Below are 15241 nucleotides of genomic sequence, written 5' to 3' on the forward strand. Positions count from 1 at the left end.
AGAAGAATAATAGCTGTGTAAACGCCTGTATCTGATTCCATTCCCAATTGGAAACTTAAAGCACGTTCTGCGCATGTTCATCACATCATAGTGAAAGTTTATAACGTTCAACATGGTGGGAGCAGAAACTGGTCTGCAGAGGAGACGAAATTTATGCTTTGAGCTTTAAAAGACGGCGGTGGGACGGGCGTCCAGTTTATGTGTCTCAGAACATGCCGTCTTCTTCTTGTCCTTCTTTAATAAGAACATATGAAGGACATTTTCCTGAATCTGACATCATTTTAAAGTAATTAAAAACATAAGTACTATTTACTGCTGCTCATCTCACTCTGACTGGACTCACGTGATGCTGGTTGTCATGGTAACGTCTACACTAAGTGGTTCTCTACGCTTGCGCGTAACTGTGGATCAGATTACTTGTAGTGTGCATGTAAACAGAGATCATCGGATTTTTGAGTAGAGTGAGCAAATGAACATCTGAGTCTTAATCTGTAATCAGAATGTATTCAGTCGGACTGGCAAAAATCTTTGCATGTAAACACAGACACTGTCCCAGTGAACTTATCTATATTAAACGCTTTCTCGGATGTGAAACAATAGCTGCTTTGGAAGGGTTTCTCAAGCAGTTTCTTGCTCTGGGTGGTAGACCTTTGGAAAAAAGAGCGATTATAACTGCAGCTGGTATCAACCTTTAGTTGGATCTCTTGAAAATACAACCCACTAGAAACTCACTCATAATGCGTAATTTCTTTGCCACCTAGATGGGAGAGATGTGTAAAAATTTCATTACAGAGATCCCACTGATGAAATAATCCAATCTAAACAGAGCCTATGGAAGTTAAAGCAGTAAAGAAAGAACATATAAGGTAACATAATTTCACATTAAAGCATATTCAGTGCCACCAAGAGTTTTTAGCACTGTGGTAAAGATGAGACGAAAGACATCTTTATCAGTTTGATCTTGCGCTGAAAATATAAGACCAATCTAAGCACTGAGTGAACTTACAGTGAACTTATTAAAAGAAACAGAATTGGATGCATTTTCTTTGGCATTCCTGGAAATGATTTTCCTAGAAGTTTTCCATGCAGTACATAAACCTGACAGAAATCTGCAAGCTCCGCAGTTTTTCTGTACCAAACTCTAAATGGCCAACTGAGAATCAGCCTTATCTCACAACATGGGCAACTCTGGAAGCTCATTTTTAACAAGGTGTCTCATTAGCATGACGAGACACAGGAAATGGGGGCACTTATAGCTTTAACTTTGGACCAGTGGACAGTTTTATGTAGTAACTCTCTGCAGAACCCGTCGGGCTACAGTGCTCATCACTGAGTGAAGAGAAGGAATGTTTTATGCTTTATGTAAACCAATTTTTTCGTTTTGTTCCAGCAAATCATATAATCAAATATTCTTGGTGTCATAAGACAAACTTCATGTCTCCAAAATGGTAAGTTCATTGAAGAAGTAAAGAACTTCAACTTTTAGAACATTGTAATTTATAAATACTTGTTTGCTTTTCAAAATTATCTTGGTCCATTAGTCATGAAATGTTCACAAACATTTTATAAAGGGCAGTTGGTAAAAACAACAACAACAACAACAACAACAACAAAAGTCTTTTGGCCAACAAAAAAAAAAAATCCAAAATTATGTGTTTTGCAATGACCATCACCTTCAACAATTAAACAGTATCCTAATTCAGCCAGAAGAGGATGAACTTTCCTTTTGAGTCTTGGTTCTTCTCAGTGGTTGTTCCTCATAGTCTTAAAAGGTTTTCTTTTTGAGTCATGGTTCCACAGTGGATCTTCTTGGTTCCTGCCAGTGGTTCTTCTTCATGCTCTTAGAGTGTTTTTCCACTGACTTTCAATTCTTCTCAGTAGTTGTTCCTCATAGTCCTAGGTAGGTTTTTCTTTTGAGGCATGGTTTCATAGTGAATCTTTAATCTGAGGGAGTTTCTTCTTTTGAGCCTTGGTTCCTCTCGGTGGTTGTTCCTCATGTTCTTAAGAAAATCTTTTCTCACGAGTCTTGGTTCCTTCCAGTCGCTCCCATTGGATCTTCTTCATGCTCCTAGAGTGTTTTTCCTCATGAGTTTTGGTGCCTCTTAGTGGTTGTTCCTAAACCTTATGGAGTTTGAGTATTAGCTCTTCTCAGTAGTTATTCCTAATTGTCCTATGAGGGGCATCCCGGCTTGTTGGAAGCTCCATATACTGAGGAGCACATTGCATCTTGTTTCGTTCAGATTGCTTCTTCCTAGCGAGAGTTATTACAGAATATTCAGGGCCTCTTTTGATTGAATCTCCCTGTATAAGGACATTTTTCCTTCCATTGTCTGCAGGGGCTGGACCTGCATTTGTAGAAAGCTTTGGGACAATGATTGTTAGAGAAAGAGCCAAACAAGTAAAACTGAACTGAAGTCCCACTCGAGTTAGAGTCAAAGTTATAGCGAGTTGTGTTTGAGACATAGCTTTGTGGATGTGGGTTTGCACTCAGATAATCTTGTAGCACTTCTTTTTTGTACATTTCCCAAAGTACAACCGAAAGTCTTTTGAGCATTGTAGCTCTCTGCAGACTCATACAAGCTTCCATTGATGAGCAGCCCACTGAGCAGGTTTCTGTAGTTTCCTCAGTTTTTCTCCACTGGGGATCCACAAAAAATTCACTGGTAGAAACTTTCAAGCCAATTATCTATTCAAATCCTTTTTCATGCAGATCAATAATGGAATGCTGCCAGTATGTTATTGTCTATCGGGGCCTGTGATTGCAGAAATTATTCACAAAATTATTTACTGGCTGGATTTTATCTGGATTAAAGAGAAATTGCACAGTCACATCTCTGCAGTGAAATGGATTATGTGAAAGAAGCATTGTCTGCATTCTTTGATTCAGTAGTTATGTCAAAAGAAAAGCACCGAAATATGCATGATTATATTGTTCTGCAATGTGCAGCAAGGCTGAAGTTGCAGAATGCTTTTGTAAATGTAAGGGCTTTTACCGTTATATTTACAAAATATATATATTATATATTGTGCAACTTGTGCAAAAACTCCTATTTGTACCTCCACTCACTGGCCACTTTATTGGAAACACCTACCTTGTACTTCCACCCACTGGCCACTTTATTGGAAACATCTAGCTTGTACTTCAACTGGCCATTTTATTAGAAACACCTATTGTGTGCTTCCACTCACTGGCTATTTTATTGGAAACACCTTGTATGTCCACTCACTGGCCACTTTATTAGAAACACCTAGCTTGTACTTCTACCCACTGGCCACTTTATTGGAGACATCTACCTTGTACTTCAACTGGCCACTGTGTTAGAAGCACCTACTGTGCGCTTCCACTCACTGGCCACTTTATTAGAAACACCTACCTTGTACTTCAACTGGCCACTTTATTAGAAACACCCACTGTGTGCTTCCACTCACTGACCACTTTATTAGAAGCACTGTGTACTTCCACACACTGGCCAATTTTTTGGAAAACACCTTGTATGTCCACTCATTCACGTGGCCAGGGCAGTGTTTAATTGACCACTTAAAGAAGAGACAGCATGAGCAGCAGTAAAAGGAGGGGAGCTTTATTTATATAACACAAAGCCGCCGGCGTAGTGACCAGCGTAGCTTCTATATACACTGTTACTCTGCAAGGCTGCGTACATACGGAACTGCTTTTGGAAACCAAGATCGCAGTGGCACTAGAAACACACGTTTAAAACAAGAATAATTATTTTTCCCTTTTTTTTCATTTGCTTTTTCTCCTTTTTTTGGTACAAAAATGGTACAAACAACAATACAAAATATTTGTGCTGTCGACAGTTTACAAAAAAGTCATTTTAACTTCATAACTGTGCAATGATTGTGTTCTTTTGTTTTTTTTTGTTTTTAGTTAGTTATTTCATATATGCTTTTTCATCCTTCATTATTGTGAGTATTATAATACACTCCAGAACGTTTTCTGGAAAAAAAGAAAGAAGAAGAACAACCACGATCATGCGGGTCGCTTCGATTCTTAAAATCTTCAGTATGATACTTGATAGATAATCGTTTTTGTCCATTAGAAAAAAGACACATGCAAAAAAAATTTTGCCTAATCTGTTCAGCTCCAAGCAATTACTACATTATGTACACACACGGTGAGTAGCATCAGGGTGTCTCCAGATAAACTGCTCTTTGTCTCTCTCAGTACAGATGGTTTCCCCCCTTTTGAAGTGTTCTCTTTAGTATTCTGCACACGACACGCCTCCCTGTAATCATGCAGGATTTGTGGCACCTTCTGAAGCAAAGTTTGCCCTACTTATCAAAGGCCAGCGCACATGGATGCTGAAGGATTGAGATAAACCACAAATCATGATCAGTTCTGACTGGTGTACATATAAACTGACAGATATGCTAATAAACAGCAGCAAAAAACAAAATCAGTAACACTTTATTTTGATGGTCCCCTAGCTATGCTATGTAGATGTTGCCTTATCATGTAGATCCTAACCTTGCCTTGTGGTTTGTACGACAGCCTCGTGTAGATGCTAGCTTTGTCTTGTGAATGCTCGCCTTGTTTTGTGGGTGCTAACCTTGTCTCATAGATGCTAATCTTATTTTGGGATGTTAAGCTTGTTTTGTGGTCACTAACCTGGTTTTATGGTTGCTAGCCTTTTTTTTTTAAATGCTAATCTTGTCTTTCAGGTATTAAAACCTACCCTTGTTTTGTGGATGCTAACTTTATCACGTAGGCTGCTAAGATTGTTGTGTAGGTGCTAAACATGTCCTGTAGATGCTAGCCTTGTTTTATAGGTGCTAATCTTGTCTTGTGGATGCTACACTTGTTTTGTGGATGCTAACCTTAGTGTTTGGTTGCTAACCTTGTATTGTGAAAGTCAACCTTGTCTTGTTGGGTCTAACCTTGTGATGAAGGTACTAATCTTGTGTTGTATTTAGGCTACTAACATTGTCTTGTAGGTGCTAACATTATCCTGTGGATGCTATCCTTGTCTTGTGGATGCTAGTCACGTCTTGTGGTTGCTAGCTTCGTATTGTAGATGCTAAGCTTTTCTTGTGCATAATAACCTCATCTTCTCGATGCTTGTAGGTACTAACATTGCCTTGTGGATGCTAAACTTATCTTCTAGAACCTAACCTTGTGTTACAGGTACTAATCTTTTATTGTAGGTCTTAACATTGTGCTGTGGGTGCTAATTTTGCCTTGTGGGTGCTAGTCTTGTCTGGTAGGGCCTAACCACGTTTTGCAAGTACTAATCTTGTGTTGTAGACTCTAACTTTGTGTTGTAGGGCCTAAGCTTGTGTTTTAACCTCATCTTTAAGATGCTAGCTTTCTCTTTAAGATACTGTCCTTCTCTTGTGGTGGCTAGCTTTGCTTTGCAGATGTTAACCTTATCTTGTAGGAACTTTGTGTTGCACGTTTGTTGTTTGTTGTATTTAGGCTGCTAATATTGTCTTGTACATGCTAATCTCGTCTTGTAGGGTTTGACTTTGTTGCGGTGACTGAACCTGTGTTGTAGGTGTTAACCTCATCTTGTAGTTAACCTTGTCTTGTGGTGACTTTTTCTTGCAAATATTAGCCATGTCTCATAGATGCTAACCTTGCTAATCTTGTCTTTTTAACTACAGATTTACCTTCGCATATGCAGATTTCAACCTGTCCAAACAGAAAATCAAAAGTAGTTGTAAGTCATTGTGCAGCTATGTGATGCTAAACAAAGTAATAAGTGTAGACCTCTGAGGGCTAATCCTGACCCTAATAACTGAGCTTGACCAGAGAAAACACAGAGAACCATCAAAATAGACCGTGACTGAAAATTCAGAACCCCCTGTTTGTGGTTGAAGCCAAAAAAAAAGGAAAGAAGTGATTTTCTTACATATCGTCGCTGAACAAAACTTTGCAGTAATTGTTCATAAAAAGGAAAAACGTTCTTAACTTTGTCGGTTGATGTATTGAGATTTTATTTCAAGTATTTTTGGACCAGTTTTATTGATCCATTCATGTTCACACAACGTAAAGGGCAGCTGCTCTTTTCAAATGCAAAAAATAAAAAAGGGGGAAAAATGACGGTTCAGGCAGCGACGTTATGCTGTGTTTGTCGCTCTTCTGTTTGATTCTCTGCTGAATCGAGAGAGCGGCTGTGGTCAGGAATACGAAAAGTTTCCTTTTTCATTTGAATTCGTTCAGCGGGACACGCTCAGCTTTTAAATGTGCGTCGCTTGCGCAGCTCAGAGGCTCTGAGAGAGATATATGTATTTATTCATGAAGGGATGCGGCAGGTGCACTAACTTCTCCTCCTGTCGGTTCCCTTTCAGCCGCTGGCAGCTGTGAGCTCCGCGCATGTGGGGGAAATTCGGAAAAGAACAAAATCAAACGGCTATGCTTAGCACCAACAAAGCGTTTCCCATATGCAAACAAAAAGTGTGTGTGTGTGAACGAGAGGGGGGTGTAATCGTGCGCAATAACAGTGTGTTCAGCTGTAAACAGCGATTATGTGGTATGGCCATAGGCTTGCAATAGGCTTCCTCTGAGTTTACAATGAAATCAAATGGCTTTTTGCTTGCTTTGAAGCCTGATATTTTCAGAAGAAAAAGGGAAAAAAACACAAAAAGCTAAAATTAATCTTAAAACGTATTAAAAAATTAGGAACAAAATGTAAAAAATGCTTAAAATAAGTCTTAAAAAAGCATATATACAACATTTGGATAGCATCCATGATACATGTAAAGCTGAAGCATCAGCATAGGCATAGACTTTAGAATACAAGTGAATACAAGCAATGATGAAAACAATAAAGCTGCGACCAGAATTTCTATAAACCTGTACTTTTGCCTGCACAGTGTCTGCGAAGTTTTTCAGCAATGACACTTTTTACATTAAAAGGGCTTTTTGTCCTGACTTCCAAGTTTCAAAACACTTTCAAAATAAAGAAAAATCCACCAGATGTGTGCGAAGAACTAGTAGAAGTACTTCTACTCTCAGAAGCCTTTTTGATGGTCTGTTCTACTTTTTTGACCCAGTAAATACACAAATAAAAAAAAAAAAAGATTTTTCCACAATTTAGCATAAAGTCATTCAGAGTGGTTTGGTGTGTAATGGTTCAGATTAATTTACAATGGTGGTGATAGGAACAAGGGGCCACCATGACTACAACACAAATACAGACATTTCATTTATTATCCAAAACCACCAGTGAACCCATACGTGTCTTCTGAGTTTTACATGGAATGTTGATGGAAAAATAGTGGAAAATCTGAAATAATATGCTTTCTTTGGGGACTATTTTGCCTCACAGTGCCATGCATGTATCCCTCCACTGTAAACTTACTAAAACCATTGTAAAACAGTGTCTCAGACATTAGGCAGTGAATTCATAACCATTTCATGTAATAACTTTCGGTGAGGGAGCTTTTAGAGGTGTATGTCTGGTTCCTATCACCATCACTGTGAACAATTCTGACTCACTAAGTTTCTCTAGACTGAAGCATTTCACACCAAACCACTCTGAATGACTCTTGAATGTTTCCTGTTTAAGCTTTGCTGCTGCATGTCATAGAGGCACCAGGCAATCAAGCATTGGATAACAGCCTCAACACGCTTGCAGGAGAAACATCAGTTCTTTCTAGAGCAACCCAAAAGCTGCTTTAGCCTGACATAAGTTATTATAAAGATGTAACAATTTATACAGTATTTGTTCATACTATATAATGTAGTCATTATTAAAGAGATGCACAATGATATCGGAATTATATCAGTATTGGCAGATAATTGTTGGACCACCTTCCACATGTGACTATGAATTCAAGGTAACAATTGATGACATTTCTTGTACTCCAGAAGAGCAGAACATTTAAGCGATGCTGGACTACTGCATATTTTATTCATTTAGCTGCATTTAATAGTGTGAATTTTCAGTGCTGTTCTTGTGTTTAATTTGATATGTAAACAACGTGGGCAGGAAATTTGCAAAATTGTTGAATCGTTGAAAATCGGATCCTTTATATTTAAGGGCAGACAAAGCTGGCGTCCTCTACAAAAGCTGGAAATTCAGCCTCAGGAACCGGAGGCCTAATCAAAAATCCGACCAACATTCAGTTCTTTACTAGATTTTGTTCAAACTTTTATGTTCCAGCAGATCAGAAACGTTCTCTCCATCTTTTTCTCTACTTTCTCTGTCTGAAATCAAGCAAATGTCAACAAAAATAGAAAAAGTTATGGTAACACTTTAAAGGCTTGTCTGTTTCTTGGGGTAAATACAGATATGTGCAGGGAAAATATTGGATCAGCATCACTCCAGAATTCCAATATCAGTGCATCTCAACATATTAAGGCAGGAATTTTCAAATCCAGACCTTGCATTAAGTTCCTGGTCCTGGATTTCACAAAAACTGAAGTGAAATGTTGATGTAATTGGCCACCGTGTGCCATACATACCAGTTAGCACAACATCCAAGATTGGAAACTGGATTGACGGACCAAATTTGAAGAGATCTGTATTAGAGTATATAACATAACATAAGATATTAGTTTTTGTAGTATACTTATATAGTCTATCATCACTGTCATAACAAAGCCTCATTTCTCTGAAAATAAATCTGAAATTTACAGGAGATGGAAAAATCTATGATTACATTTTACCATATATGTGGCTGTTTTTGTTGATCCATTCATCACATGTTCAGACAACGTTTAGAGCAGCTAAAGCTTAGAAAGGGTGTAAAAATGGAGTTCAGAGGCCTTTATATGACAATGAGGAAGGGCTGAATGATTGATCTCAAATCGAAATTCCAATTTGAGAATTTTAATTATGTCCTGTATTATTTGACATTGTCAAATTTTACGTGCGGAAATTTAACCTGATATTGAAGACCAGTCAGAGTCATCAGTTGAGCCTAAAGTTGAGCACAAAAAAGGCCTGGAGCTAAAAATGATCCCATTTAATTTGCAAATATTGGTCAGAAAAATCACAATTAGATATTTTCCCAAATCGTTCAGCCCAACAGTGAGGATATAATATAGTATAATTACAGTATACTACATCAGGATTCTGCAAGACTAGTGAATTTCAGTATGTACTGTTTTCTTAGTTTTCCATCCATGAACAAACTGCCCCATAATGCAATGCAACTTGCAAGACAACTCATGTACTATGTATCTCTCACTCTCGCAGTCGCTGCACACCTCACACTGCAGGACTCCAGAAGTTACATCAGTTTGTTTTCTTTTCCCTCGACGCCGGTTCAGGTGTAGTGGAACTTTTGCTTTCTCGTATATTTGAAAACATGTTTCGCTGCTGTGAAATTAAGTTGTTTGAATAATTAATCGCATGCTGCAGTGGCAAAAAAACATGAAAAAGAAAAACAGATAAGAAGCAGCTGTAGGGTGTACATTGCATAATTTGCTGAAAGTAATCTGGACTCATTTGGCAATGCTAATGCTAATTTCTATTAGTCTTGAGATGTTTTCTCCAATGAATGCAGTGACATTTCAGGGAAAAAGAACCCCACGCTCTGGGAATACTTTCATTAGGGCTTCTGTTGAAATAAAATCATCATGAAATTAACACTAGCAGCTTGGCTAGCCTGTGATCCCACTGTTTTTGAAGCAGTTAAACATCTAACCCTTCAACATACATGTTTTCTTTCACTTTCACGACCTACATACTTGCATACTATTACTCAAGTTGAGGGGCAATTTGAGTAATTTTCCATCAGGGCATCACTACTCATTTAAAGGTCTGTGCTGGGTGAAGGTATTTTTAGGGAACCTTCATGTATCCAGAACTTCCTCATAAAATGTGTCTTCTATACAGAAATTTCATCTTCTTTACAGTTTGTCTCCCCCTAACACGTACAAAGGAAGTGCTCATACGATTCAGGCATGAAAATAAAAGTGCCAGAAAGGGTTCTTTGGAGCAACACCATAGAAGAACCACTTTGAGTCCAATACAGAAACCTTTTTTTGTAAATTAAATAGAGTGTGAGGAACCTTTCTGAAGTTTAAAGAACCTCCACATAATGTAAAGGTTCTATACCAGTTGAGGCAAGGCAAGAACCACTGAGGAATAAGGGTGGACAAGGCTGGCACCCTCTTCAAAAGCTGGAAATTCAGCATCAGGAACTAGAGGCCTAATCAAACATCTAACCAACATTCAGTTCTTTTCTAGATTGTGGTCCAACGGATCATAAATGTTCTCACCAGCCTTCTCTCTACTTTCTCTGTCTGTTTAAAAGCAAACATCAACAAAAAATGAAAAAATTACAGCAGCACTTTACTGTAGGGGAGTGTTCATAAGGCTACAAAACCCATCATGACAACTTAAACCTACATTTATAAAAGCTTAATCCCAAAGGTGACTATTATCATAAAAGCTGTGATGTCAGGCTCAATAACACCTGTGTCAGGGGACATTTCTTCTTGGGTAACCAGTATAGTGCATAATAACAATTTTGGATGTGGACATGCCTCCTAATTGATGAGTTTGGGTGTTTCAGCCACACCCATTGCTAACATGTATAAAATCATCTCCACAGAAAAACACTGAATGGGTCGTACTAATGAGCTCAGTGACTTTAAACGTGGCACTGTCATAGGATGCCACCTTTGCCACATGTCAGTTTTTGAAATGTCTGCCCTGCTGAATCTGCCCCGGCCAACCGCAAGTGCCATTATTGTGAAATAGAAGCATCTAGGAGCAACAACAGCTCAGCCACGAAGCAGTAGACCATGCAAACTGACAAAGCGGGGCTGCCAAGCTGAAATGCATAATGTGTGAAAATCACCTATCCAATGTTGCATCACTCACTGCAGAGTTCCAAACTGCCTCTGGAGGCAACATCAGCACAAGAACTGTGCATTGGGAGCTTCGTGAAATGGGTTTCCATGGTCGAGCAGCTGCACACAAGCCTAAGATCAGTGGAAACGTCTTCTCTAGAGTGATGAATAATGCTTCTCTATATGGCAGTGTGATGGAGGAATCTGGGTTTGGTGGATGCCAGGATAACATTACCTACCAGAATGCATAGTGCCAACAGTAAAGTTTGGTGGAGGAGGGATAATTGCCTGGGGCTGTTTTTCAGGGTTTGGGTCCCTTAGTTCCAGTGAAGGATGATGTTAATGCTACAGCGCACATTTTACACAATTATGCATCCAGCTTTGTGTGGAGGAACTCCAGTGGCCTGCACAGAGCCCTGACCTCAACCCCACTGAACAACTTTGGGATGAACTGGAACATCGACTGTGAGCCAGGCCCTTTCATCCAACATTAGTGTGCTTTTTTGACTGAATGGACAAAAATTCCCTCAGACAAACTCCAAAATCTTGTGGGAAGCTTCTCAGAAGAGTGGAGGCTGAACTTGTCAGCCTTTCCAGAGGCTGCAAACTTTAGGACAAAAGACACCTACTGGAATAGGGGGTTTATAAATTTGAATAACATAAATTTATCTATGTCAGTCATCATGAAGGGCTTATGTAGGAGTCATGTAGCCTTATGAACACTGCCTTCCAGCAAAGTGTTACCAAAATTACAATTACAAAACAAAAGTAGATTTGCAAATCGAGTCGAATAGCACGTTAGCAACAGATCTTCTGATTTCATGCTAAGTCTGGTTCATCAGTCTGGTTGAAGTACACTCTGCAAACTCTAGATTTTGACCTAATTTTGTTTAGTGCCTGATACAATAGCCTTTCTACCCCAACCTCTGGAAATGGTTTCTCAAATACTAGCAGGACACCGTGCAATCTACAAGAATAGCAAAGTATTACATCTCCACTCCTCCTTTTCAAAGAAAATAGTCTAGTCTATTTGTGAGCATTGATGTCAGGGGAAGGTCTGGACAGAAGACCAATCCTGAGTTTGTGAAAAATCCAAAAACTACGCACCACTAAAGGCACTTCTTAAACAACGATAACGACAACGACAGCGACGACGACGACAGAGCTTCTCTTCTCTCAAATAATTCAAGTTCTGAGAAAGAAAAATAATGGCTTCTTCGGACTCTTGTTTTTAGAGTAGAATGCCTACCTTTTTTCTCTCTTCTTCATATTTTTTTCCACTTTGTTACCTCAAGTAAACTGCGGCACAACTTTTGCCGTCTGCAGCAACTTACGTGTTGAACTGGGGTTGAAGGGGAGACAGCCATTAGCGGCTAAATCGCTCTCTCTCTCTCTCCATGCTAGCAGAAAGCTTTCGCCCTGCAGACTCGGTTACCTCAATCAAAAAAACAAAAGGATTCCCTTCAAGAAAATAACAAGGAGTACAAAGAGTGAACATAAACTCGACTATAAAACCATACAAGAAAGAAAAAAAAACAAAAGGAACCCAAGAAAGTGATAAAAACGTATAATCAAAGGAAAAAGCATTCTGTTTGAAGACAGTCAGAGGGAGAGGAAGGTCCACAAAGCTGTCTCTCTGTACAGGTCTCTCTCTCTGGAGCTGGGCAGGCGATTGGTTGTTGTAGTTGTTGGTGGTGTACTTGGTGTGGATTGTGTATTTAAGATTGAGTTTTAAAGTTTCTAGTCATCGTTGCCGCCCCCGTACATGTCGGCGAGTTTCTTGAAGCGCGGACCCCAGTCGTTGAGGTAGTCGTAGTCCTGCTCTCCGCTGCTGGACGAGTTGAGAGAGCTGACCGATCCAGCCGTGGATCCGCTGCCTTCATAATCGAACACCAGCAGAGAGTCATAAGGGGGCGCTGTCGGGTCATTATCTGCTGCCCGAAGTCCCTGTGAAGATGGACAGATTAAGAGAAAACTTATGAATAAACTATCCATAAATAAAATGTCACTTAGTAGCTTAAGCCTTGGTGGTTACACTACATGAGTTCTAGCCCAATTATAGCCAAGATTCACCATCAGTCTGAGTCCGTGCTGGTATTTTGGGAAAAACAGAAAAGTGTGAGTGGAGCATACTCCAACTTCCTATCTCCCAATCTAGGAGTTCCCTATGTGTCCCTATGTGTGGGATAAGCTGGAGTGATTCAGAACTGACCATCCAACGTCAGAACCTGACCTCACTTATGCTCAATCTTCAGAGCAATGTTCCAACATCTAGTGTAAAGCTTTCCCAGAGGAGTAGAGGCTGTTACTGCAGCAAAGTGGGACAAACTCACTATTAATACCCTTCATTTCAGAAGAAACCTTTCCAGAAGGTAAGCTTCACATGCTTTCCAAAAAAAAGCCACTTTGCCGTGCTGACTGAGACTCATTTCAGCATGGCAGGTTATATGGTAACACTGCTGAAGGTGGCTTAAAACAGAGAAAATAAACACACATGAGTTTCTGTTCAGAAACTTGTAAGCTAACTTTCTTTTTGCTTAGGTTTGGTAGTTCTTCATACTGCTTGGTAGTTCTTCATATTGTTTGGTAGTTCTAGCTATGGTGTGATAGTTCTTGGTGTAGTTTGATAGTTCTTGCTGTGGTTTGGTCGTTCTTGTTGTGGTTTGGTAGTTCTTGTTGTGGTTTGGTAGTTCTTGCTGTGGTTTGGTAGCTCTTGTTATGGTGTGATAGTTCCTGGTATGGTTTGGTAGTTCTTGCTGTGGTTTGGTAGTTCTTGCTGTGGTTTGGTAGTTCTTGCTGTAGTTTGGCAGCTCTTGATGTGGTTCGGTAGTTCTTGCTATAGTGTGATCATTCTTGGTATAATTTGGTAGTTCTTGGTATAGTTTGGTAGTTCTTGTTGTGGTTTGGTAGTTCTTGCTGTGGTTTGGTAGTTCTTTCTGTAGTTTGGTAGCTCTTGATGTCTTTCGGTAGTTCTTGGTATAGTTTGGTATTTCTTGCTGTGGTTTGGTAGCTCTTGCTGTGGTTTGGTAGTTCTTGCTGTGGTCTATTAGTCTTTGGTATCACCTCGAAGTTTTGGTATGGTTTGGAAGTTCATGGTATAGTTTGGTAGTTCTTGGTGTGGTTTGATTGTTCTTGGTGTGGTTTGATTGTTCTTGGTGTGGTTTGATTGTTCTTGCTATGGTTTGGTAGTTCTTGTTGTGGTTTAGTAGTTACTGGCATGGTTTGGTAATTTCTGTGGTTTGGTAGTTTGCTATAAGTTAACTAAATTGTACATTTACAAATAATTTTAAATCACTTCTTGTTTAAAATATTACAATGGCTAAGGCTTACTGAGAAGTCAGCCTTTAGTCTACCATTATTGTAGTTTACACTTCTCATGAGAATCCAGGAGTCAGTAAGTGACAGAGTTGCATCAGTCTCTTTCTTGTTGCTGATGTCAATTCAGGTGGAATTTGGACTTGCTTTATGTTTTAAAAATGTGTTTTACTGCTGTGAAATTATGCCAGTTGGATAATTAACGGCACACCATGGCTGGAAAAACATAACCTAAAGAAAAAAAGATTAAAAGCAGCTACAGGTACATGCTGCACTGAAAGCTCAATGAAGGATGGCGGTGAAAAGTTGCAGAAGTTCAACTTCATTTGAGAAACTGCCTCAGACTTTTGGCAATGCTAACATTCACACTATTATTAATGGGCCCAAACAGTTGCCCTCATACACAGTCTGTCTGACATTTAGCTTTTCAGAATGTTTTTAAAATTTTGTAAAAACATACCATATTAGAAGTTTATTTAGAGGAAAACAAATATCACAAATGTAAATACTGGTGCCAGTATTAGTGACAACACCACTTTGGGAATGTATAAACCACTTTTAGGCCAAAACAGTTTCAATACAGGCTTCTAACTTAAGCCCATTTGGGATTATTTCTTCATTAAGACAGTGAGAAAAGAAGGCAAGGTGTCCCCAAACTTTTGACATGCAGTGAACCGTAGGGTGGCGCTGTTGGGTCATTATTTGGCACCCAAAGTTCCTGTGAGGACAGACAGATAAGGAAAAATTTCTGAACAAACAAACAAACAGCTTCCACATGACCACTGCAGCCTGAACACATGGAGAAGCTGAAATAAATCTCGCAGAAGATCCTGGCACAAGCGGGACCAGCTGTAAAGCTTGGGATTCTTGACCATGGCTCTGTTGCCTCCAATACACAATCAGCCTTCCCGCTTGCGCAGTAACTGTCTGAATTCGAGTGGATTAAATCAGTTTGCTGTTGTTCTTTGTTTGTGTAAAATACCTGGAACACAGACACAGCTGTTGGCGAATACAAAGCGACTGGTTCGGTGCCATTTGTTATACTCAGCTGAAGACAGAAATGAAAAGAGAAACATCTTTTGAGAAAGATTTCTGACTCTGTTTTGTTGGAATACGTACCAAGGTTAACCTCAACTCCCTCATACTTCACTAAGT

General features: G+C 39.4%; 1 protein-coding gene across 1 annotated transcript in view; it reads right to left on the reverse strand.

Moving 5' to 3' along the window:
• Nucleotides 1-11262: 11262 nt before the first annotated feature.
• The window catches only part of LOC118822071 (cadherin-4-like), a 501575-nt gene continuing 497596 nt past the window's right edge, over nt 11263-15241 (reverse strand). The window contains exon 17 of the mRNA XM_036590895.1: nt 11263-12718. Within this exon, the coding sequence (XP_036446788.1) occupies nt 12512-12718 (207 nt within the window). The 3' untranslated portion in view covers nt 11263-12511. The remainder of the gene's footprint in view (nt 12719-15241) is intronic.

The sequence above is a fragment of the Colossoma macropomum genome, unplaced genomic scaffold (assembly GCF_904425465.1).
Source record: "Colossoma macropomum unplaced genomic scaffold, Colossoma_macropomum, whole genome shotgun sequence".
In the NCBI taxonomy this organism is placed as follows: Eukaryota; Metazoa; Chordata; class Actinopteri; order Characiformes; family Serrasalmidae; genus Colossoma; species Colossoma macropomum.